This window comes from Empidonax traillii, unplaced genomic scaffold (genome assembly GCF_003031625.1).
Source record: "Empidonax traillii isolate 1590-97213 ecotype Southwest subspecies unplaced genomic scaffold, ASM303162v1 scaffold264:size1143063, whole genome shotgun sequence".
In the NCBI taxonomy this organism is placed as follows: domain Eukaryota; kingdom Metazoa; phylum Chordata; class Aves; order Passeriformes; family Tyrannidae; genus Empidonax; species Empidonax traillii.
The window spans coordinates 107,242-134,208 of NW_020955457.1; the positions used below are offsets into that span (position 1 = coordinate 107,242).

Here is a 26,967-nt window from a genome sequence, read left to right on the forward strand (position 1 = left end):
TTGCAATTATTCCTTATTCATGCAGACATCAATTCTATTGAATTGCTGGGCTCAACCAAGTTTTACTTTCTTAAAGCTTGTCCGTACTCTTCAGTGTCTATTTTAGCTATAAATTCCAGTTCTGAAAGATTAAAAATGATGCAGAAATTACTCCATGACAACTATGTGCAAGGAATGTGCAAGATTTGCTTCAGAATAGGCTAAGTAACTCCTAATGGACCCTGCCATAGCTCACAATTATGACCATTTTCAGGGGAAAAAAAAAGCTGCTGATTTTTTTCAATTTGGTGAATTAATTCTTCATCTCTGTTTTCTTTTAGCTCTATTTTTCTCGTGTTATTTAGGGATGCTCACCATATTTAATTTATGCAAAATTCTTATTAACACTGACACCCATGTAAAATTTATTTCGTAACTGGGATAAGTATTCTTTTCTCTTTCTTACTTTGAATCTGTAAAGGAAACAAGTTTATTTTTTGTCATTTGAGTAATCTTAAAAAGCCTGATTTAGACAATCAGAATTAGACAGTAATAACAGATTTTTACATCAACACAAAGATCTTATCTGTAACTATACCAAAATTGAATGTAAGTATAAATATTTCAGTTTGCTCAAATGATTGCAGAAGTCCTACTTTCCAGCCTGGTGATTACAAAATATTTCTTTAATATTTTGCTCCAAATTTCATAGGGTAAGCCTGGGATTTCAAATATTTCTTTTCACAGAGAAAAAGAAATCACGTTGAGAGCTGTGTTTTTGTGACAAAGCAGTTAATATTTGCAATTGTTATGAATCAGCAGGGGGAGCTCTGCCAATAAATATTAGAGATTAGGAATCAGTGCTGCCAAAGTATTTCATATTAGAATAAATACATGCTTTGGTGTTAAAAGCAGTGTTCCTTTTACTTGAAATAACATGTTATTGGAAAAGTGAGATAAAGGTATCTATTGCCCTGATTTCCCAAGTGTTAGAACTTGGATGTAAATACTTGTTTTCATGATTTTGTTTCCAAGACTTATGCATATTATATGCACACTGGAAGCACAATTGCAGAAAGATAATTTTTGGCACTGATTTCCTTTTCATAGTGGAGGCCTGTGGAAAAAACCTTTAGTAAACATTGTTGCAATTCAAGACCAATAAAAACTGTTTTCATGGAAGAGAGTAAAGACTTTTAGTTATAGGAAACAAGTAAAACAGCTATTGAAATGTACATAGGCAAATAACTTGAGAATTTGATTTCTAACCATCTTCAGAGGAATATATAGAGGGTGGCGGTACACAGGTTGTCTTTTTGTCTGTGGAAGAGAGCCAAATATAACACAAATTGATTTAAGATTCCAACATATCCTCTACTTGCCAAATTTCAGAAAGATGTAGATGAAGAGTTTCATCCTGTTTTCATTTTAAAATAAAGAATGTATCAATCTCTTCACATCTTCCAAAAGTTCAGTCTGACCTAACATCACCTACCAGAAGATTTTCAGTCTTCAGTACTCCGGGCAGCGTTACACAGAGATGGTTCATGGACAGAAATCAGACTTGGTAGCATTTCTAATGGCAATCTCACAAATTGAAGTTACAGATTTGTTTATTGCCAAGTGGTGGCCAAAATAAATATATTTTTATACTGCAATTTGTGTAATTGTTTTCTGAGATAGAAAAAAAGGCACACAAAAATGTGTTTTGCTGTCGAGATGCATGGCACTGAAAAGAGCAAACTGAGTCATAGGTGGAATTACTTCTTCTCCAGGTGACACTGCAACATCTAAAGAGCAAGAAAACACTGAATTTTCCAGCAAACACAAGGTTATCAAAGAATTGTGATAGCAGAAAATTTCTCTGTGAACTTCCAGTAGTGGAAGCTGGAAAACCTATCTATCCAGGTATGTGTGTACAGTTATGTATATACTGATTACCTGGTTTTCAGTATTAATGACATCTGAATTGTGGTCTTAGCAGTCTTAGAAGCAGATTGTTGGACTGATTTCTGGAGTAAATTCCAGAAACTTAATTTCAAATCAGACTTGTTGGCATTGTTTTCACTAAGCTATGATAGTAAGTAAAACCAATTGTGATTACAAGTAACTTGCATTTTCTTCTTTTGGTTATTTTTGGAAGTTGTTTTATACCATGTTTACATCTACACTGGAGACTTGGAGCAAGCTGATACAGATTCTGCAGTTTATTTGTGTATCTATGGAAAAAGAGGAGATTCTGGTCTGAGACTTCTGCATAAAACTGGCATGCCAGTGACATTTCAGAGAAGAAGGGTAAGTCTGAAAGACAATTTGCTTAACCAGAGAAACATAATTAAGTAACTTATACAGGTCTTATACAGGTTCCTAATATATAAACTTATACAGGTTCCTAATAAAAAAAAAAAGATCACAGAAGTTTATCAAAATAAAGAACTAAGGAAAATAGTCTTGTACTGATCCAGGAATGTCTAGAATGAGTAAAAACACAGGCAAGAAAAGGGAAAGAAAAATTATTTGAGGTCTCCATCTCAGGATGATGAGAAGAGCTGCCTATGAATTTAAAACATATCCTTTCAAGGTATGATGAGTTACAGCTGGCTCCAAATATGTGTACAGAAATTGTTCCATGATGTCAGATCTTAGTTTGTTATTATTTCTTGTAATGTTTAATAGTGTAGCATTGTGATTAATATAGGAGAGATCTGAAGTAATTTTTCTTTCAATTAATTAAGCCCTAGCTCCTCCATAAGTAAAATATATATCAGCCTGATTTTCTGCAGTATGGTTGAATTTCAGGAGCTACTGAATTGAATGTTAACTCTGCCAGTAGCCTTCTTGTGACCTTCTGTCAAGCCTCTTTCTTTCTTTGTGAACTACTGAGGATTAACACTTGTATGTATAACCAAGGGTATCAAGCTGTTATTGGAACACTTAATTACAAAATAAAAAGCAGTCTCTAAAACTCTAAGAATAGTAATAACCCACTGGGAAACTTCAAATGTATCTATACTATTTTAAAATCTATATTTTATGCCATTACTAATGCATGAAAGATAAAGTTCTATTCAAATTAAAATTCAGAATTTAAGAGAAATTTTCTGGGGGGCATTATTCTCACCAAATTGATAGTAAATTCAGCAAATTATTTATACGGGGGATAAGAGGAATGATTCAAAGTGCACTTTGTTATGGAAATGGGTGAATGAGACAGTGGTTTGTTTAGAGCAGCAGAACAGGGACTGGGATATATCATTTTATGGCAGAGGCAGTTGAGTGCTGACTTGAACAACTTGATTTCATCCCTGCCCCAGATATTCTACATTATATTGGGCAGATCACTTAAAATAAAGCTTTGCTCTGTGACCACTTTTTTAATGTTTACCTTTTGCTGAATTACCAGTTTAATTTTTCTGAAGAGACATAGCTGTAACTGAGATTTGTTCAAATAGAATTCTGCTCTGCACCTAGTAAGCTTTTTGAAATGTCAATAAATTCACCCCTCTGTTTCTGAGTTGAGCACCCAAACCAATTTGCATCTTTGGCAGCTTTTAGCAATAAACTCTGTGCTTTAACTGTATAGGTGAATCGATATATTATGCAGATGGCCTTTCAAAAAAAAAAAAAAACCCAAACCCAAGCCATTTAACATTTTTAGAAAACTGGGGTGCTTTGAAGAAGTTCAAAGGTGAAGTCACTGGGGAAATCAGCTCTGTTTCACTGAGCTCTTTGGGTGGTTGCTGTAAATAATGCATAGAGTCATAAAGATAATGAAGATAAAAAGAAATACTGAAAATCTGCAGTCCTCATGTGCACACATTGAAGCAGGAATCTTTCAGAGAGGATAGCTTGTGATCATATATTACCTATACACAAGGGATAAGTAATGTTGCATAGGCAGTCTCAATTCTGCCATTTGCCAAGGACTGAGTACTTTATAGATATGAATTTTCCAGTGTACTTCTTTCCTTCATTTTCTTTTTACTGAGAAGAGTGATCTGGACCATTACATTCAGAGAGAGAAAGCTGTATACTTCTTACTGTCACAGAAAATTATCAACCTGAACCTGATCAGCTTCATGCTCCTATGAAAACAATCTTTTCCAACTGTAAGCACAAACCTGAATGGATAACAAGGGGAAAGTGGTATGTCAGATTTCACTTTCCTCCAGCAGAATAAAATGTAAATAGAGGAGGTGAGATCAAAAAAGAGAAAAGGATGAGAAAGTCTGTTTCAAATAAATATCAGCAAGGAAAATAAGAGCTTTAACTCATTCTTACTTAAAGAAGAGCAATGGAAATGGCAAGGTATTGAAACAATATTGAAGGGTTGTGTGCAGTGTTTTGGAAGATGGCTGAAAAAAACAATTTATTTGGGATTATTGCTACAACCTGACTTTAGTTGTGATTTCTCATTTACTCTGATACATCATCAAATGACATTTAGCTTTTCAGATCCTAACTGTTCGAATACAGTCCAGCTGTCATTAAAACCAATGGGAATCTGGACATTACGAGAGTTAATCAGGCTTTCAAAACACTTCAGTTTTCAGGCTGCCTTAGTAGCGGCAAATTGCAGAGTGCTGTCTCCTCTGTCTTCCAGGTCAATGTTTTTGAAGTGGAAGCTGTATCTCTTGGGAAGCTGCAGAAGGTGCTGTTGCGCTGTGAGGCTGACACCAAGTCCCACTACTGGTACTGTGATAAAGTTGTTGTCAGAGAAGCCTCCACCAACTCAGAATATGTTTTCAATTGTGAAAGGTAGTTTTTACAACAATATTCTCAAATACTTTTCAGCATATATTACTAAAAGTGTTATGCTGGTCACTATATTAAATGTGAAGTTTTCGGGGAAGGACAACTTTGGATTATTTTGCAGTTTTGGATCATTTTGCAGTTATTAAATGCATAACGTGTTGTTCTAGAACAGATTGCTTGAGTTAATGTGCTGTATGGTCCACAGCAAAGGTTAAATGCTTCTATGGTGTCCATGCCACTAGATTGCAGCCTTATCAGGATCAGTGCTGTAAGTGTGACCTACCTTTCAGGAAGGAAAGATAAAGCACACAGAAAGGTTCTAAATTAAGTGTATTTCTAAATGGGAAAGAAAACAGATCTGCCATGCAGAACTAGTATTTGCTCTCTGTATGAACAACAGCACACCTAGAGAGACAAATGTGATACCCAGAATTATGTTGTGGTTGTTCCATTTAGATTAATAAATGAGCATCTTAAAAGTCAATTGACAAATACTGAATTTTGCACGTCTGGAGAAATATGGTAATCCTACATTTAGAATTCCCACTTTGCAGTCTATCTCATGGGTATATGCATCATTTAAGCGAAATGAAAAAAGTGTAGAGAAACAATATGACTATGTGACAAGGCACTAGAAAAATAATATTTTATTAATAATATTTAATAAATGCAGGTTGCCTAGTTATTTTGTCTGAATTTTAATGAATTTGTTATATAACCTTCTTGCTGCTCTTGGTGTCACATCCTCAGAAACAGGAATAAAGATGCTATGTCACCTTGATAAAACTCTAAAACTGAGATTTTTCTTCTATCAGTAACATATTTTTTAAATAGGAATATAAGACTGAGGATTTCTCTGGGGTAGATTTGGATGCAGACCAGCTGTTGTTGCTAGCTGTAGTTGCTACCTTTCTAAAAAAATATAGGTAAAATTTTGTAATGGAAGTTCTACAAAGAAGTTAGGCCAGCTTCTTACCTCAAACACAAAAAATCAACTCTGTACCATAGCTGTCCTCCAGTGGGTAACATGGCTTAGGAACAATTAATGGCAGACACTTTACTGTATTAATTCTGTGGTAATTCACATCAAATGTTGATCAGCAACAATTATTCTGTGATAGATACTGTCAAAAAGGAACAAAAGTTGTGATTTTTTTATTTTCTAACTTTTCTACAAGGAAACACTGCCACTGAAAAGGGATTAAAATAGGTCAGTGTTGGAGCTGAGGCATAGCTTGCATGTTGGCAAAATGTGAAGCTGAAATACTGTGCTCTATTCAAGAGGGAGGAAAGTTTTTGCTCTTCAGAAAGCTCTTTAATTTATTAATCTTCAACTTCACAGCTTTATTTTACATAGATGTTTTATGATCCAAGATATGAACAAAGTGCTGTCTTTCTTCTCATTTATCCAAAGAAGCATAAGCATTTTATCTGTCTTGAAAATCTGATATTGGTTTCTGAACATCCGACAGCTCTTACTTGATTTCAGTTATACAGTATTTACTAGTTACTGATACCTTTTAGCATTTAGGATTGCAGAAAATGCCTGTGTGATCAGGTTATAGCAGAAGTGATAGAAATAAGTAGCTGTCTAGTGAAACAAAATTTATTTCTTAGGGACTGGCTCTTATATGAATTGGCCAGCTAATGTTTTCAAGACTAAAACCAGTCCTCCTTAGAACCTCCAAAATTGATCTGGACTTATCTTACTCAGCTTATACTGGAATCCCAACAATGTCTTCATAGGAGACTGAATACTTTAGGTCATTCCTGGAGAGTCCGTGGAAGTGGACAGAGGAAATAAAAACCAACAGCCCAGAAGCTTGCTGCACTTTTTTCTGTAAGAAGCAGCTGATCTTATACCAAGCAAGAGGAAGCTAAAGCTGTTGATAATCCATGCTCTGAATGAAAAGGTTTCAAAATTATCCATAGCCTTGAGTAACACGGTTAAGAAACATAACAAATGTTTGCCTTGTTTTATCTTTTTTCAGACTCATCTACCTCAATTTGTAGGAGGAATAAGGAAGAGCAATATTTGGTTCCATCTTTGTTTTTAACACTGAACTGTGATTTTAAGAAATAGTGCAATAGATACATACAAATTATACTTACCACTAAATCCATAGTACTGAAGATATGTTCTGTGCCATATTCTTCTGTTTAGCTATAGGAACAAGTACAGTAGTGTCACATGAGTCTCTTAAATTGATACAGGCAGATTTTACAGTTACAAAGTTCTTATGTTTGCACAAATGAAAGTCTTTGTTGAGTCAAATAATTTGTAACACCTATCAAATCTAATACTAAAATTTTAGAAGTAGAGACCCTTTGCTGTTATATGTATTCAGTAGGAAAATCACATGTGGATCATTCAGTTATATGGTAATATAGTGGAGAAAAATTTGATTCCTACCTGCTTTCTTATTTTCTTTCTTATTCTTAGGTGGCTTCCATTTATGTCTCAAGGTATAATCCAGTCAGAAATTGAGCTGTACCCCCAAGGTAAGATTTATTGGTAACTTTATGGAAATAAGGACAATAATTTGTAATTTTTTGCCTCTGAAGAAATCTGGGCTGAATTCACACTGTAAATATCAAAGTTAAGCATTTTGCTGCTTCCTTTCCTATATTTCTGAGAGAACACAATTTGCGTTAAATTTTATAATTGCTACAGGTTACAGTGAGAAAGTAAGGAGGGAATGAATGAGAAAGAGTTTTCTTATATCAGCCAAAACACTGAATGTCTTTTTCATCTCTTCTTTCAAACCTTTTCTTTAGTGTTAAAGGATAGATCCTCTATTAACAGATTATTTTTTTTTTTTGGCAGAGTTTAAAAAAAATCAGCATCTGAAAATGCAAGAAGCTAATGGTAAATGTTGCTCTAGTTTTCTTCTTTTAATGAAGACTGTTTCTGTTTCAGAACTAATTCCTTTACACATTTGTTACCATTTGTATTTATTTTAAAACATTAATTACAGCAAACTATTCATACATTTTAGTAAACTCTGAGCTTCACATTTTAATTTAAACAATAAATAACTTTGTTTATGCTTCCTTTTTATTCTGTCATTTTTCTTTCCATAACATTAATTTTCTCTCCACTTGCTTGAAAAATTCTTATTCTTCTAGTGCTTATTGGTGATCTATCTTAATTTCTTTTTTTATAGTTAACGTTTTAAAACATGATTTTCTCTCCTGGGCTATATATAGTTTTGTTCTCAACATTAACCTTCTGCTTTCTGTTTTACTTGTGATTTCATATTTGTTCAGGTTGCCTCTTCTGTCCTAGCAAACAGAAGAGATTAAATTAAATTTCCTAATAACACATTAGAATTTCTCAGCTGTGAGAAGTGCTTCATGCTGTAAGTCGAACAATGATTTAGAAGGTGTTGGGAGAAAGTTTGAAAATGTTTATTCAAAATTTTTTGTATCAATCAAGACATAAATACCTTATCTTAAATGATGTTCCTATGGCAAGGGCTTACCAGTAAAATGTGTGCCCAGTCATTTTATAAATTATATTAAATCCCACTCTATTATAAGCTTTATTTTGAATCAAAAGTACCTTTGCTTTTCTTCCTGCCTATGCTTTTTTTCAGCAGGCACTAATTTTCGGTCTGTTCATCACTCTGTGTGCTTCAGCTGTTCTGCACACCTTGCTTTCTCATGGCCTGCACCTGGAGGTCCTCCTTTCAAATCAGTCTGGTTAGTCATTTCTGCAGGTATAGCTGGGTCTTTGTGCTCTGTTGTGTAAGCTGAGCAAATGTTTTAATCAGAGTTAGGCAGCCAAAAGCACATGCAACAAATAGCCTCTTGTTTGGGACAGCTGGTAAAATATGGAACAGTGGGAGACTTGAAATTGCGTATCCTACACCCAGAGGGACTGCATCAATTCCTGGTTTAGTGGTTCATCTGAGATTTTGTTCATCTACTTTTTTCCCATAAGCTTTTAATTATATCTCACCTTCATTCTATAATTTTTTTTTAAAAACAGAATTATTTTTCTGAGAATTCAAACTTTCTAATGTATTGTAATGTTTTATAAAAGAAAAAAAAATAAATCTAGAAAGTTATCTGTGGCAAGGAACCACTTGCTAATGTCCCCAAGGATATACCTGGTGTTAGATTGCACCTTTCCTCCATGTATGCTAAAGGAATGTCATGTCATTACGTATTTTTCTGCATTCTTTTCCCCTTAATGTGTATTCCTCTTCAGCCATTAACGAGCTCTCGGTATTCTACCTCATCAGAACAACCCCAGCTTTTTATGCCAACAAGAATTACGTTTTTGTAATACTTACTGCTTCCAGCTTCCATTTGGATGCATACAATGTAATGAGAATTTCGGGCATCAGATTAGAAATTTTAGGATTATTTTCCTATATCCACATTGTCTTTCAAACACAACTCCATTCTGTTTCCAGAAAAAAAAGAAAAAAACCTCAAAATTAATACAGAGGACTTCAAACCAAAACTCGTTTTAATCATGGTTTTGGTGAAGTTTGATTCCTTTTTTTACCTTCAGAGTGGTACTTGTGTGCAAAACAGTTTAGTGATACAGTCTCAAGAGTAGCAACTGCATCAATTTTCAGCTCCATTGCTTAATAAAAGATAGACATTGAGGGGATAATACAATAGAAATGGCCATCAAAACACTTGAGGCACAATTAATCAGATAATGAACATGTCCAAAAGAAAATAAATGTTGCCTGCTTTCAAGTGAATATTTGTTTCTGTCTCATTTTTGAATCTTTAAGCAGAGCAGTGGGTCATATTTTACCCTTTGTCTGCACCACCCCTCATAATCCTTTGTAAATGCAATTGTCCCTATTTTCCAGCCAAATTGTCCAAAGGAACTTTGCCTTTAAGGAATTAATGTTATATTGTTTGAAAATGGAAGAAGTTGACTTTTTTGTAAACAAGTTCCTCTTCTATGGGGCAGGAAGCCCTTGCCTTATGCTCTGTGTTTTCAGTTTCATTGTATAGAAGCTTTTCACTCTTCTAATTGATGTTTATCTTTTTGTTGTCTGGTGCTACAGTTCTTTTTTCAAGAAAGTGGGTCTATAGAGAAAGCTATGAGGATTCAGATTTTCAAAGGCACCAAAGCATTTCTTACAAGCTGGAGTTTGACTTTTAGTGGAAATTGTACGGTTCATTTCCTTTATAGAATTGTAGAACAGTTTGAGTTGGAAGAGATCTTTAAAGATATCTAGTACACCCCTCTGACACGGAAAAGGACATCTTCCACTAGACCAGGTTGCTCAAAGTCCCATCCAACCTGGCCCTGAACACTGCCAGAGATGGGGCATCCACAACTTCTTCAGGCAACTTGTTCCAAGATCTTACCGTCCTTGTAGTAAAAATATTTCTTCTTTTTGTCTTATCTAAACCTACCCTCTTTCAGTTTAAAAACACTGACCCTTGTCATATCACTACATATCCTTGTAAAAACTCTTTGCTTTTCCTTCTTTGCCCTTTTAAAATACTGAAAGGTTTCAATAAGCTCTGCCTGGAACCTTCTCCAAGATGAACAACCTTCACAGGGGAGGTGCTCCAGCCTCCTGATCATTTTCAAATGGGATCTCATCAGGGCAGATTACAGCAGAATTCCTTCCCTTGACCAGCTGGGACAGGTTTGATTGGTCAGACCAAATAATCCACAGCTGCTTTCCAAATTCCCAGATGTGTATTTGTGTGTACTTAAAAATCTACGACCTTCCAAAACCAGGCATAGGTCAGACCTCAAAAAACTTGGAAAACAGGAGATCAGACTTCCTGGTCCAGTTCAATCTTTGCAGGGCAAATAACTGAGGGATAATGGGGCTGGCCCAAGATAAATGTTTCTGTCAGACAACAGATTTAAATCAGGAAGGCATTACCAGACAGCTTTCTATTAATAAACCTGCAGTGTATGCTATGGCATTTATTTATAAGATGGCTGTGGGCTGGTATTTCATTTGTTGTTTGCCTTGCACAGAATGAATTTAAGTTGCTAAGTGGAACTTCTTTCACACAAACAAAAGCTGCAATCAATGAGGGGTGGAGAAGCATGCAATCCCAGCTTTTCCGATGCAGAAATGGATTTTACAATTATGGATTGTTCTTCTTTAAAATAAGATTTATATTAAGCTGCTTTTGAATATTTAAATAACTTGTGTACATTGTATGGGAGTAGAGATGACATTTTAGTGTCAAGGAGCTTTATATAAAATGATTTTCTAATGTGTCCTCATCTTCAGAATATTCTACAAAATCTCATTTTTTTTCATGCTGATTTCAATGTCATGCCTCCATCCATGCAAATGGAGCTCTGTTGGTGTGTCACATCAACATAAAATGAGAGGAAATTGTACTTAATTAGGGTGGTTTGATATTTGTCCTGATGCATTTCTTGGTTATACATGTTGTTATAATCCAAATTCTGAACATTGGTCTTCTTCCATGTTGATCAACAGGGTTATCACTAGAAATTTCACTGAGCTCTGTGTTCATATTTCCAGATTTTTAGGACACTGCAATACTAGATCCTTGATCCACAAATTGCTTGAGATGAGTTTGAATGATGTAATATTTAGCCAGTCTTCTGTTGCCTCTTCCTCGTCACCTTTTAAGCACATTGTAGTCAGGGTCCTTGGGCCAAACTATGCTTCTGTTTATGTCTTTCAAGTAAATCGCTACATATAAGTAACAGTTAAACAAGCATTTTGATTTTATTTTTTACTTTACAGAAGGAGACTGGAACATTACTGTAGTCACTGGGGATTTTGAAACAGCTGGCACAACAGCAACAGTATCCCTTTACGCTTACGGAGAAAACAAAGCTTCTGGTCCTATTATTTTGGGATCTGGGAAACACCAGCTGTTTAATCCCAGCAGTAAAGACACATTTAAGGTATAGTATGGTTGTTATGTAAACTTCAGAGAATTGAAAACATATGCAATATAGCTTTTCTCAAAACAAGATAATAGAGGTAATAAAAAGGACTCAAAGCAATATGTAAGGAGCATAAGCATTTCTGAGGGAGTGGCTGATTTTTATGACAGTGAGTTTTAAATCAGCAAATGTATTCAGAACTCCATCAAGCAGACACATCTCTCGCAGAGTCTGCTTCATACTTGCATCTGCTTGATGTGCTAGTTCACACTAGATGTTGTTCGTTTGAGGAAAGTAAAAAGAACTTTATTTATCTGGTCTTTGCATTCATGACCTTTCTCAGGACTTCTTCAAGATCGTTTAATTCCTGCAATTTCCTCTAGTTCATGTAGTTCCTCAGGCAGGACTGTATCTGTTATAGTAGTTAAAACTGTGATGTAATTTAGGTTGAAATAATTTATGCATAATAAACAGAGAATCAGTGACAGATGGGACAGGAAGTATCTCTGATTTTTTTTTTTTGTGCTTTTAAGTATAAAGAAGTCCTTGCAGAAGAAAGTCAGTGGTGGTCTTTCCCTTACATTTATTTAAGTAGAAAGCTTATATTAACCAGATACTTGGTTAATATTTGCAGATAATGGTGTTTTAAGATTAACTCATATCAAAACAGGAAGGTGAAATTAGTGGTTACCTGAAAACTAAATTTAAATGTTCCTTTTCAAATCATTCTGGCTGGATGATCTTCTTGTATGTTTATTAAGCTGGTTAATGCTATCTGACACCAGTTCTTAATCATTTATTCTGTTCCTTGAGAGAAGAACAAAGAACATTTGTTTGCTTTCTTTCTCTTTGGAAGGAGCAGTATATATCCCAAAGAATCATTTTTATCCTCCCGGCAACAAAGCCAGACTGACATCTGCTCCAGGAATTCTGATGATTTCTATCCACATCAACATTTAGGTTTAGGTGTGATATACTGCACCTTGGTTTTGTTCCTGATGTGTTTCTTTAGTGATATGCCAGTGTACTGAGGAGTACAACTTAAACCTTCTGTAAAACCTAACAGTGTAATCAAACCTGTAAATTCATGTGTAACCACACCATCAGAGCTTCAAAGTTGACCAGATGTCTGTCCATCCATTTTTCTCAAAAACACTTAACTTTCATTTGGTGCTGATCAATGGGGAGAGAAAGAGAAGAACAGACTTTGGTTTCCTTTTCCCACACTTTCCCTCTTCAGTGTCTCAGTTTAACAAGGTAGCTGAGCTTCTTGTTAGTCCAAAAGAAAATTGTGTTCTCCAAATATTTCAGCTCTTTGTATTGCCACAGTTTTTCAACATTAAGAGCATCATATAATAACATCAGTAATTCTAAAACCTGTGGAGCTGTACCTCTTGATTACACTAGTTTAATCTATTAAATACTTTGGGAACCATCTTGACTAAATGGCCCTTGATTTGCAGTCTTTGTGTAGAAATGTGCTGCATATTTGAAGGCTATTTAAACTCTAGGTAACCTCCTATTTTTAAAGGAAGTGCTAACTGATGCAAGGAGCTGTGAGAGTTCAGCATAATATAATGGAAGAAAATAAAGCGCAATCATGCCTCACAAAAACAATCGAAGTACCATATCATTTCAAAATCCTTCCAGTCAAAAATACAAGCATAAGAAATGACAGAGAAATGGCCCTCACAAGGAGAATGAGACAAAGCCATACTGGATTGTCTGAATAAAAATTAAGAGTAGTAGTCTGTTAGAAAGTACAGTCAACTGCATACCTGGATACCTAAAAGTAAATAATGAATATTCAGTAAAGATAAAAATAATGAAAAAAGAAAGAAAGATATTCAAGCTTGAGTAAATCAACTTGCACTCTTTTATATCTACCTGAGATTTCATTGCTCATCTAGAACCTGATTTTGATGTTACTTGTATTGCTGTATAAAGCCAGTGTAACTTCATTAACTTGGCTGTCTCTGATTAAGGTTTGTGTAAATTAAATTAAAAACTGGCCAGACTCCAGTGTAATGCAGGTAGAGTATAACAAGGCTATTACCCTTGGAGATCTCCTTATTATGGTATTCACTGAAGGTAATTTGTGACAGACAGAGTTCTTGTTTCTGACTGGAGTCTTGGGTTCTAGGTTCTCACAAGACAGTCATGTGTAAACTGCATAATATTTGCCCTTGAGGCCTAGCAATTTTTCCTACAGATGGGTACGTCAGGGATAAACAATATGGGAACATTTAAAAAACAGAGTTTAACTTTTATGGATTTCCCTTTCTGTGCTGCAATTGTTCCTCTGTGTTCCAAGAAACTACTTTCAGGCTACAGTTTTCTGCTTCTCTTACTATTCAGGCACAATTTTTCTATTGAGAGTCATTCCTCCTCCAGTAAAGGAATATCAATCTACCATAAGTTACAACTTTCATCACAACTCTGATCTGTTTCCTGCATTTTCCTCTGGTGTCATCACAGTCCCTGATTATTTCTCAGTATTTCAAAAATACTGATTTTGGCAGAATGTTGAGTTGCTCAGTACACTGAAGCTTTAATTATATTGTAAATTATATTCTCTGTAGTCCTGTATTCTGCATCATCATTCTTTGAAACATGGTGAATTATCTCTTACGAGTGTACACACTGTTTGATAAAGAAATTCTTTTTATAAGTATTCTTTTAATGTTTGGTCATGCCAAATATTCCCTTTTGTGTCAAAGAGAACTAAGCATAAGTCTGTAAGCCTATTATCTTCTGTAAAAGCCAGCTGCAATCTCTCAGTTTTTATTACTTCAGTACATAATAATTCCATACCTTGGGGTACAAGTTCTGCTGCTCCAGTAATAATGAAGTCAGTAAAAGCACTGACTGGTTCTGTAGATCTGCTTTCAAAGTACTGCTTACCTTAGTGATAGTGGCAGGACCTAGTACCTCCTTAACAGGAATGTTTCCATGCTTTGTGAGTTTGCTTCATTATCAGCTCTGCAATCTCTTCAGGGCAGTGTTGGTCTTACCAATTTCAACATGTTGTCAAGTTTATCTTAAATAACACTATATTAAACTACTAGAAGGGCTGAAATTTTTTCCTTATAAATTTTCAAAATCTTTGCTTTAACCTTATTTTATATCTTGTAGTTGGTGGTTGTCTTTCTAAGGAATGCAGCTGTTCCATGTTTGCAAAACACGGAGCATACATTATATTTTAGGAGCATTGGAAACTGGAATCTATCCCTGGTGTGAATTTTACTGCATGAGTCTATTTGTCTAATTTGTAAAACTGGTGTCATATCCAGTCACATGATTTAAAGTTCCCTCATCTATATAAACAATCCTTTAAACACTGCTATGCTCTATCAGGGAAAATACCAGAAAATAATATACATGAAAAGCAGGGCTCCTCCTAATACACGCAGAGATACTTGATCGTAAAAATTAATAAACAGTGTTCCTGTGATAAGATTGTTAAAGCTTTAAAACCAGCCTTTTTCCTTCTGCTTAAATGTACTTTGTAAAAAACTGTGTTCATCAGGTGCACCTTAGGCTGTACTGTGTTACATGAAGGTGTTACACTTAGAAGTTTATCTGTTATTTTTCATTTTGGTTTCCTCCTGTTTAAATACAATTATCAGTGATTTTAAATAGCCTCTACAAGAATAACTAAAACTTCTTTCTTTAGAATCAACCCTACAGACTCTAAGAATCTTTTGTGTTTCACTGCGTGTCTTTCATTCCTCTACCCTGGATTCGTAGTTATTCATTCATAAGACAAAACTGAGATCTCTAAAGTAAAATGAGAAGCAGTGAGGAGAAAACTAAATGTTGTAGAAATAGGTTGAAACAAATTCATTTTCATGCTTTTCCTCCCATTGTTCAAATAGAAGAGCCTGAAATGAGCTCAGTGAGAATGCTTCTGAACTGGGAAGATTGCAAAAGTGAACACAAGCACTAAGGTAGCTATCCACTCTCTTAACCATGAGACTGACAATGCCTAAAAGCTGGGCATAACTTGCATCCTGCTATTTTCCAGCTGTCTCTGTTTGCCATAATGGTCATTTAGGTCCAGAAACAGTGGAATAAAACCTAGGGAAACCCAGGCTTTAGTCAGAGACGCTTAAGGCAGCACAAAAAAAGTCATACTCGTGGCTTTAACTTGACCTGAAACTGTCTCTGTCTGTGAAATGCATATGATAACAAGATGAACCTCATTCCTTACTGACATAAAAAGGAGAAGTATGTAAAATGATCTCCATCAGCCACAGGCTGAGCATGAAGCAAAATTTAGCTTGTTCCAGTAAAACAACATAGAAGGTTTGTGAAGAGCTCAGAAGCAATCTTGGAGAAAACCACAACTCATCCCATCTTCAAGAACTGGGAGTGGGGAATGTGGTACTACTTGTTCAGTAACTATTCAGTATGTACTGCAGTATGGAGCGTGTGTGTATATATATGTATGTATTGATTTATATATATATATACACACATGTATGTACTTGGTATTGTCATAATTTGATTAATCACCCAATTAAAAAAAAAGTTCTTTCACATCTTGAGTGGACTGGAAAAGAAAGTGTTTAAATGTCAGTGTGCAATGAGAGTATTTGTTTACCCAGTTTCTTTTTGTAACTGAAGCAACTATGAAGTGGGAAAAAATAATGCTCATTTTTGTGTAGCCTTTATTCCTACTCTTTGCATCTCTATATCCACCCTTTTTCATAAGACTGTTAAGTTTCTGTGTGAACACCTGTGACATAATCTAATTCTTTAGTTAGTGTGTAACTGTGTCAAGTTTCTTGGGCACAATTAACAAATTGGATGAATTCAGACATCTGGAAAAAGCAAGCACCATGGGTAGATCCTGGGTACTACACTGGCACATTAGTTATGATATTTTTGGCAACCGTTATTAACTGCATACTCAAAATTAAAAAATATCTTCTACTTCCAAAGATTTCTTCATTACATGCAGATGTTGTAGAAGTTAAACTAATGCAGTCAATGATTTTTCTTTCTTTAGGGAATTCAGATGCTGTACATGACTTCTCTAAAATTCTGTTAATGAAGTGGGCTTACATGAAATTAATAACTGTCTGTTGAGAATGTTATCTAGTGAATGTGTTAGGCACTGGGACTTTGGTGCAGCTGCCTCTGAAGTGTTGATTTATCCAAATGATTTTCATGCCAGCCTGAATTAATCTCAAAGAGATTGCAGGATACTTTATGTACAACAGGAATGCAGTGACATTATTTTGCTTATTGCAGTATATAAAAGAGAAATAGGGTCATAACATATATTCTTTCCATCCTTTTATGGAAGGATCTTTCCACTGAACAGTTTCTTGTTCAGACAAGGAACTTACTTCACTTTTCACTTAGCTAAACATCTTAAGTACATGAAAATAGGTCATACTGACTCCACGCAAAATATCACAGGTATGCTAGGGACCGAAAAGTGTATTTGCATAGCTCATTTAGAATTGGAATTAAAATTTAGTCCTTGCATCCTCTTTAGGAAGAACTTCTTGCTGATAAACCTGGAGTTCAATTTATGCTGAGAGACAAATTGTAAAATATGAGTTTTGTTAATCTTCAATTTCAAAAAGTAAGGCCAGGTTGTCTAATGCACGATTTAATGAAAATGTTCCCATTGCCTTTGGTAAGAAGATAATTTAGTCCTATGCTTGTACAAAAATAAATAGTAGCAATGAGCAAAGTGTATAGGTGTATGGATCAGCAGGTCAATCTAGTTTAACTGCTAGCGAACTTTTAGAATATGACTGTGGCTGAAGCAAAGCAGCTGTGTTTGAAAATGTGGCCCTTTTGAAAGTGGTGGAAGTTTTTTCAATAATATGTACTGGTACTGATACTATAAAATATGATGTGTTTATATTATTGCCTATAACTGTGAAGAAAAATGCTCAAAGGACAAGAGGGCATGGGCTTAAGCTCTGCCAGGGGAGGTTTAGGTTGGATATTAGAAAAAAGTTCTTTACAGAGAGAGTGATCAGGCATTAGAATGGCCTGCCCAGAGAGGTGGTGGATTCACTGTCCCTGGAGGTTTTTAAGATGAGGCTGGACGTGGCACTGAGTGCCATGATCTAGCAATCATAGTGAGGTTGGATCTTGGAGGTCTCTTCTAACCCAGTTAATTTTATGATTCTATGATTCTATGAAAGACAATAGAATTGGCACTATCATTGTAGCCACAATGGTATTGTTAAGGTTATCAAGTCCTGGCAGTCTGTCACATAAGCAAGGTCTGTATGAGGTCCATCCCTTTTAGAGCTTATCACAGAACTTAATGCAAATCTGTTGATGCATCAGAGGAGTTTCACAAATGAAACAAATGAACTGTACATAATTATTCAAATGTTTTGCAAAAACTTTTGCCGTGAAAAGCATGCAGTTGGCATTTGTAGAAGATCTCTGTAACAGGCCATCCCTAAGAAAATCAGTATACCTGATGTTTGCGGTATTCCTTGACCTCAATGAGATACCTGTGTCTCCATGCCCTTGTTTGTTATCTCCGCGGCTTAGGCCTTATTTATGTTTTATATGTGGCTGACGTAAGCCACATCAGAATCGAACCTGATTTTGAATTTCCATCCTTGTCCAAACTCTAACACATCAAGCTGAAGAATTTACAGGAAGATACTTTGCAAGCCAATTTTTAATATGTTTAATCAACAGATGTTTGAAATTCTGCAGTGGTTTGATCATGTGCTTTGTTTGAGGATTTGATATGTGATGATTTTGTCAGTGCTCTGTTGAAGAGACTAGCAAAGATTAGTCTCAAGCTGCTACTTGTGCTGCAATGCTGCTGGTCAATGCTCGCTGTCAGCAGGGTGCCATGAGAAGCAGGACTGTCCAGTCTGAGGGACTACTGTGCTAACTCAGGTGTACAGTGTCTAGGACTCTTAAGAGGTTTGTTCAAGGCAGTGTAGAACTATCCGAAAATACATCAGTCTTCTATCTCTGTGTACCTTTGTCGTTTAGGAGGTTTGAGTTCCTGCAATACCCATTAATAGTGCAGTAGAGGAGTGTTTTTATTATATGTGCCACAATGTTCAGTAGATTTACAACATATTTGCTGAGAAGGTTGTTGCTGTTCCTCCCTTATTCTGTCTGCACAACTTCCACTAGTCACAACAGAAATTGCATGATTATATGAGAGACCAGGTGACTGTAAATGAGATCACATTATCCTTGAGCAAAAATACGAGCTTTACAAAGTTAGTCAAGAGAATTAAAATTGATAATTTTTGATTTCTCAATTGAGTTATGGAAAACCAGCAACTAACCCAAGATGAACAGAAAATTTTAGAAAAAAATTACAGAATTTTCAACTTGTGTCTTTTCCTGAGGATCTCAAAATTTATGAAGAGAGTTTTTCAATGTCCCTGTAGGAGACATGTAAGGTTTTTCTTCTTGTATAGTTGCGAAAGCGAAGCAAAGAGGGCTTGTGAACTATATAATGTTTCTCAGAAAGCCTAAAGCAGATTCAGGAGTAGAATCTAGTTGCTTCATTTTCAGAGCAATGCTTCAATCCTGGGACGCATTCTTTCCTCTTTGACTTTTATCAGAATGGCTGTTTCCATATAAAATGGAATGTTACTTTTGCATCTGTGGTGCTGGAATATTGAGCAGCTAAACTAAGGTTTCTGTAAGCAGATTGTTTATGAGGGCAACAATGTCAACTTTGCTCTACAACTTTTTTCATAATGTTCTGGCTGTGAAAGCAGATTTCTAGATGCCAGGTTGCATTCAAGTCATGCAGAAGTTCAAGGCAATTTAGTCAACACTAGAAATGAAGAAGCAACTTTAAGACACAGTGTTTATGTTGTCAAAAGAATATCGTTAGCTCTACTGTGTTATAAGAGTGTTTTCCTCTGAATTTCACTGCAAGAGCAAAATCTGACATACGTTTGACAGGATTCCAGTTGACAAAAACTAACATGTTAGCAAGTCAATACCACTGAGAGACCAATGTGATATCTGATCTGACAGCAAGATAAATTGTTCCAAAAATGCAACTGGTACTGAAACTAAATTTGTAATTTTATTATACATCTTCCAGAACATCTTATACAGTCGATTTACTTTCTGCCATTGACATTCTTGTCTTACTTTCCATCCAAGAATAAACAAAATTACCCCCCCAAGAATGCCCATAAACAATTAGTCAGAAACAGAATATTAAGCAAAATATTAAACATATTAGTAAGTATGTTATCAGCTTGGCAGTGTTCTTTATTTTGAATTATTTTTGAGATTTTTCAAAAACCTAATGGTCTGGACAGGTGATTCTGCCACTCTGTTCTGCTCTGGTGAGACCCGTCCTGGAGTACTGCATCCAGCTCTGGGGCCCCTAACATAAGAAGAAAATGGATCTGCTGAAGAACAGCAGGAGGAGGAGGACCACAGAAATGGTCACCTGGTTGTAGCACCTCTCCTATGCAGAAAGTCTGACAGAGTTGGGGCTGTTTAGCCTGAAGAAGAGAATGCTCTGGGGAGACCTTATTTCAGGATTTCAGTACTTAAAAGGAGCTTATTTCCAGTTTTTTAAAAGGGACTGGAAATTAGCAAATGTAACACCCATCTGCAAGAAGGGTTGGAAGGATGATCTTGGGAACTACAGTCCTGTCAGCATGACCTTGCTGCCAGGGAAGGCCATGGAGCAGGTCACCCTGAGTGCCATTACATGACAATCAGGGGATAAGGCCGAATGAACATGGGCTGATTGAAAGGCAGGTCCTGCTTGACCAACCTGACCCACTTAGTGTGAGCGAAAGGCTGTGGATGTGGTTTGTCTTGACCAGCTTCATGAAGCGAGGTTGTAGTGAGGTGGGGGTCAGTCTCAAGTGAAAGGACAGGAGGAAAAGGCAATAAGTTGCAGCAGAGGAGGTTCAGATTATATGTTAGAAAAATTTTTTTTCACTGACAGAGTGTTTAGGCATTGGAATAATTTATCCAGGGACATGGTGGAGTCACTGTCTCTGGAACTGATCTAGAGGTGTCTGGATGTGGCACTTGAGGATATGGTTAAGGGGTGATCATGGTGGTGCTAGATGATCTTGAAGGTCTCTTTCAACCTTGATGATTTTATGATTTTGTGATTATAAGAAAGATGGGGACAGACTTTTGACAGGTCCTGTTGTGATAGAGTGAGAGCTGATGGCTTTTAAATAAAAGAGAGTAGTTTTAAACTAGATGCAAGGAAGAAGGTTTTTACAATGAGGATGGTGAAACACTGGAACAGGTTGCCCAGAGAGGTGGTGGATGCCTCATTCCTGGAATCGCTGATGATCAGTTTGGATGGGGCTCTGAGAAACCTGGTCTTGTGGAAGATGTCTCTGGTCATTGCAGGGGAATTCAACTGGAAATATATCTACCATCTTAGACTTCTAAAAAAACCCCACACAAACCCACCTCTTTAGCATAATAAGATAAATAAATATAATTAAGAAAATTATAGCTTCACTTTTGAACCATCTCATATGATGTGTACTAGAGATATGTACAATTTGCTTTATCAGTAGTTTCAGTTTGCATCGTAGACAAAAGACTGATTAGATGCTTTAGAAGCTGAAAGACGCTCTTTGACAGTTTCCTGGTCCTGACCAAGAATCATGGTAATGAATACTGTACAAAAAAATGGGTGTGATGCTTCTCTTTCAACAGGGTTATGCCAGAATTTAATCATGGAGATGAGATCGCAAGGTTTCAATGTTTTATTTGATAAATTGCCCTTTAACACTGCTGCACCACAAATAGCAGCCAGTGCCTAGTTTTTAGGAGAGCACCACACTTTATTCAGTTTGCAATAAAGGGTAAGAGAAAGGGTAAGAGTTCTAATATATTTTTCTATTTATTTGCAAGGCAACCTTAGCAGTTCCTTGCCCACTGCAGAAGTCTCTGTTTTGTATCTATCTGGGTGACAGGGTTATTATGGCAACTTAGCCTATGTCCAGACAGTATTTTTGGCTAGTTTCAGAGCACTTTTTATCTGTTGCTGTAATTCTGCTTTGAGTATTAGCAGCATATTTTTGATGTACGTGATTTTATTGCATTAGTGCTATAATTGTATCTTCAGTTAGCACATCTTACTTTAACATACTGTTTTAATAAAGCAAAACCTACTACTATGGTCATAAGTGTGGCTCTGTGCAGAGTTTATACTACTAGCATAGGTGTCATGGTCTCACCCTATGACACTGAGTTGTTCTGGGCTCGCCTCAAGGATTCAAGGAAACTCTCGCTCTGGGGCAGACATTAATATTACCATCCAGAACAGACACAACAGACCTTCAAACGCAGACCTTAGTTAATCTTTTTTGTTGATTTGGACTACTGGGACAACGTTGTTGTTAACCGTTTGTCAATCTGGTTTTTGTTTGTTTTGCTTTTTGTTTTGATGAGAGGAGTACAAAATTGTTATAATGGTAAAAGAAACAACTTTTTTTTCTGTTTTTTTTCTCAGTGATTTTTTTTCCCAAATATCATGATCTTTCAAACACAGTACTGAAAATTAAAGTGGTTAAGCCTGCTTTTGTGCTTAGATTTTTGCGATCAGCATTGCTCAAAAAACTTCTGCAACTCAAAACATAGTTGCTCTTATTTCAAGGTTGCAGTATTCAATGTGACATAGTCATGTTTTATTGCTTAAATTTGCTGCAGTGTGGCATCAGCACTTACAGAAATGGTTAACCCTGACACCAATGCACATAAAAATAGAAGTCAAAGAGAAACTTAGCAGACAGATAAGTGGTAGGAATAGTTAATAGCACTCTGCTGATGATAACTGTATGGACTCCAAATATATTATTTCATGCAGCAATGACTGAACTTATTTCTGCTTGTTAAAGTATTTGTCTAGAAATAGAGATTTACATTATAACACTAGAAACTGGATTCTGTGAAGAGGTGTAAAAGCAGACTGGAATGTCTGAGCTCCTTCGTCACTTTAAATAATATGGTACTGAAGTCAATAAAATTACACTTGCAGACTACTCCATAGGCTTCTGCTTGACTGCTCTGGGATTCATTGTATATTAAGGCTTCATTTTCTAAAAAACCCCATTACTCTACTCCACGTTAGCTGCACATTTAGCTTGCATGCTCAGTCTAAGAAGGATGGCTAAAAGACAACACTGTAATTTGTTATTAAAATCTGTAATTTTTTTTTGTTCATTACAGATTAATCTCAGAGATCTTGGGCAGCTATATAAAATCCGCATTGGCCATGACAACACTGGAAATGATCCCAGTTGGTACCTGGAGGAAGTCAGACTTGAAAGAGTAGTCCCTCTTTCCGATGAAGAGATTTGTCTCCCCATAGAGTGCTGGCTTGCAGAAGACAAGGATGATGGTGATACGTGGAAAGAAGTGGCAATAAGAAACCCTGCAAAGGAGCTTTTGCCATGTACGTGCCCAGTATTTTAAATCATGTTTATGACAGCTTTTCACGTTTCTACCGGTGCAGACTGCCCAAAAGCCAGCGTGACCAGGAAGAAATCCCTTTCCAGTTACTTTTTAGCTCCACAGGAGCAGGAAGTGATCACTTAACCTCAATCCTGTCCTTCCCAAAATCAGAATAATATCTGTGGCCAGTGCATGTAATCCTTACACAATTTCTGATCTCTCAGAGTGCCTGTACATCATTGGCAAATACTGCTCTGTAGAGAATGGCAGCGGGCAGGAAATCAAGGCAAATCAAGGTACATAGTGTTATGTGACATCCAATTCCTTTTATCAAGTTTGATATCATCCTTTCTTGCACTTCATAAAATATTCTTTACCAGAAATCCATTATTTGAATCATCACAGGTGTTTTTCAAATCAGGCTCGGGTCACAGCCATTCACACAGGAATTGTTAGCTGCAGGGTGACACTTTGGTACTTCAAAGTTTACAATAGCGTTGACACACTTTGTTCTCTTCAAGTGAAGTAGGAAATAGCCCATCATATAAGGTTATTGTTTAAAAAGTACCTGGGTTTTTATGAAGGAATAGGGATTTGGTATAATCACTTAGCATGATTTTTTAAAAAGTAGAATTCTCTTTATGTATAGAATGACAACAATGCAACTGATGGTCGATAATGTTTGACATTGCATAGATGGGTACTACCATACAGCAAATTGGATTCAAACTGATGCAGTGAATTTTGCAAGGAATCAGTGGTTGAACACAAAAAAAAATCATCATACACTTAGTGACAATCAAATAATTTCAGAAGAAAATATCAAAGAAGTGAAAACCTTCAAGTCAAAAGAATACTGAAAAAAAAAAAAAAAAGAAATTAAGACTATGATCTCTGAATGTTTTATTACAATGGCCAGAAGATGCTGAGAAATATGTATGAACTAGGTCACATTTCCCCTCTGGCCTTTTTTTTATTTTCTTCATTTTTTTAAAAAAAATTGTTCTGCACAATATTTACTGACTTCAAAAAGGGATTTCAAAAAATGGGACTGATCTGGATGAGCCAGGCCCTATGACCATTAACTTTTACCACTGTACCATAATGCACTCACAGTGACATATATGTGGTATACTGGGGCAGTAGGATAGTAGTGCAGAAACCAATTAAGTTGTACTAACAATCAATTCAACATCAATAATTCAAATCTGCATTATGTAGTCTGAAATAGACATTCATAGAGAAGTACTAATGTTCTGGTAGGTGCACGCCAATTAAGTGTTTCTACATGAAAAATCAAGTTAGTTCTATCAAAGGCTGGGAATATATTTAAAACAGCACATTCGTTTACTCTGTAATTATTATATTACTACATATTTCCTTATGCTTGCAGGAACATTATCTTAATTAAAATATATGTCTCAAGTATGTAAGAAAAGATAAATTAGAAAAATTTGAAAATTTCTAGAAAATTTAAGTTTTACTGATTAATTATTGATTTTAAGCATATTTAAATTGAACACCGATATAAACTCAGAAAGGATTTCAAAGGATTTCCTACTTATTTTGTCAAGAACAAGCAAATGAAACACTATCTGTTTGCATTTTTCATTTAAAAGCTAATTGCTTACAAGTACTGTACAAATCACATCAAGTCACTTTCTCTAGCAGAAGAAACGATGTACTGCTAATTACTCAGTGATGATCTGATATTATTTGGTAATTTGTATCCTGTACTTCCAATTCAATCTGTTATCTTCTGGTCAGATTTGCTTAGTTATAAAAGTGATGTCCTAGAAAATTTAAACAAAGAGAACAAATGAAAACTAAGGACAAAAGGCACTATTTGAACTTTTTTTTTTTTTTTAAATGCTGTTCTTTAGCACTTATCCTATTGTTCAGCTCCCTCTTAGAAGAAAGGATAATTTTTACCTTATTCTTTTTCTCCCTTTCCCCATCAAAAGTATGGACCCAAAGCCTTGGAGATGATTTTTGATTCTCTAGCTTTCTCTTTTTCTAATGTCTCTTCTTAAGATCTGAATCTATTTCCTGAATCTTTTAGTTTTTCTTCAGCTTCATCTTCTTTTCCATCCAAATTTCTCACCTTGGTAACCCCTCTTAGTTTTTCTGTCCGTCCCTCAACCGCTTCAAAAAATTGATACTAATCTGGTCTCCTACTCCCAGTGATGATTTCAGTTCTTTCTCAATCTCTACATCACACCAGTGTCAGCTTCCTTTCTTAGCTCAGGTTTCTTAACCCTCCAATATATGTCTGCCTTTGTGTTCCCCTCTTTTCTTATTTTCTCCACCTTGCCCAGGCTTCCAGGTCTGTGGCTCCTTTTCCTCTTCCTATTACATCTTCTCTTTTGCTTTTTGAGCCCTGGAGATTTAAAAAGCTTCAGCTGATCTATCTTTGAAGTTGTCCCTGAATTAAGCATGCTGTTGAACTGGATGATCCCTGGAGGTCTGCTCCAACCTGGGTTTTTGTGTAATTTTTCTATGCAGTCTCATTTTGTTTAGTTTTGGTTTGGTTTGTGTTTTTTGGATTTTTTTTGTTTGTTTGTTTTTGTTTTTTCCTGGCAGTCCCAGATATTCTCAGTTTACCAAACTTTACAAGTATTAGATTGTTTTAATTATTGCTGTTTTGATAGGGTTTCATCCCCTAGTTATTTTGTGATGCACAAAATAAAAGAAAAATTGTTCAACTATTTTCTAAGTGATAGGTATGGGAAATTAGTAATCGTGCCCTGAGCTGGTTAAATCTTAAATGTCACTCAATGAAAATAAGAGAGAAGCCTTATTTTGAGTGCTTTTGACTTAGCTTTATAACGCAGGAGTATTACAAGAATCAGACCAGATATGACAGCTCAGTGAAGGTGAAGGTGCCACAGCTGCGTGGCCCCAGGTCCGTCCAGCAGCAAGGCTCAGCATGTGCTTCTGGTCAGCACACAGAGAGAGAGCACATGTATACATATGCATATAATGGCCAGCTGCAAAGACAGTTGCACAAACACTGCACCAGCAGCCTCATCCTGCTCCCTTCTCTAGCTGAGCAGGATGGAAATCCACCAGTGGGACTATATTTTGTGAGTAGATGTGTATGAGGTAGATACTTCCAACAGCTGGGCTCACACAGTCTCTCTGCTCAGCAGTTGCCCCTGGATCCCAGTCTCCCCAGTTGCTGGCGACTGGACACATGAGGCCCTGAAGCTGCAGCCCTGCTGCAGCTGCTGGTACAGGCCATCTCCCACATGGACACATGCATGCACACACAGAGCTATCTCCCCCTTAGAGACACACATACACTCTAGTAGGTCTCACCCCTAGAGATATCTTCACCTCACGGTGTGTCTGACAGATGACTGGGACTCCCATGGTCCCTCCAGCGTTCAGCTGCTCATGTGGTCCTGCATGCACTTAGAGACAAGGGCTTCTGACCCCTGGTCCCATTTCACTCGCTGACAATTTTACTCCCTTCAGTATCTTCAGCTGCTGTCAGTCATGACCCCAACTGGGTCTCAGTCCAGCCTCTGGCACTTAGACCCCCAACCCACATGTGCACATAGATCTGATTCCTCTGTTTTCTAACACCTGTTCCTCCCCAAGTCAGAAAGAGAGCCATCTCTTTCCCTGCCTTTAGTTACTCCCCTAAACATCTCATAAATCCTGTGCAATCACCAAATGCTCTTCCCCTCTGCCCTATATTTTGCCTGACACCCTAAGGCAGCAAACCCCAGAAATACGGCAGATACTCCAAATTGACATACTGTGATAGGTTTTATGCCCAGACACTGGGACTGAGACTCTCCTGGCAAAGTGCTGGAAGAGAGTGTCCCTTTCTCTAAGTCTTGATATGGGTTTCCACCTGCCCTGGTGTCCCTGTGATTGTGGAGATGGTTCCACATAGAACTGTGGGCTGATGGCTCCTGTGATGGGCCTGG

At 36.5% G+C, this 26,967-nt stretch overlaps 1 protein-coding gene across 1 annotated transcript in view; it reads left to right on the forward strand.

Annotated features, from left to right (window-relative positions):
- Positions 1-1,519: 1,519 nt before the first annotated feature.
- Positions 1,520-26,967, forward strand: part of LOC114060201 (lipoxygenase homology domain-containing protein 1) — a 104,980-nt gene continuing 79,532 nt past the window's right edge. The window contains exons 1-8 of the mRNA XM_027889520.1: positions 1,520-1,546; positions 1,755-1,887; positions 2,123-2,274; positions 4,583-4,737; positions 7,178-7,236; positions 7,562-7,603; positions 11,463-11,626; positions 22,802-23,027. Coding sequence (XP_027745321.1) covers positions 1,520-1,546; positions 1,755-1,887; positions 2,123-2,274; positions 4,583-4,737; positions 7,178-7,236; positions 7,562-7,603; positions 11,463-11,626; positions 22,802-23,027 — 958 coding nt within the window. The remainder of the gene's footprint in view (positions 1,547-1,754; positions 1,888-2,122; positions 2,275-4,582; positions 4,738-7,177; positions 7,237-7,561; positions 7,604-11,462; positions 11,627-22,801; positions 23,028-26,967) is intronic.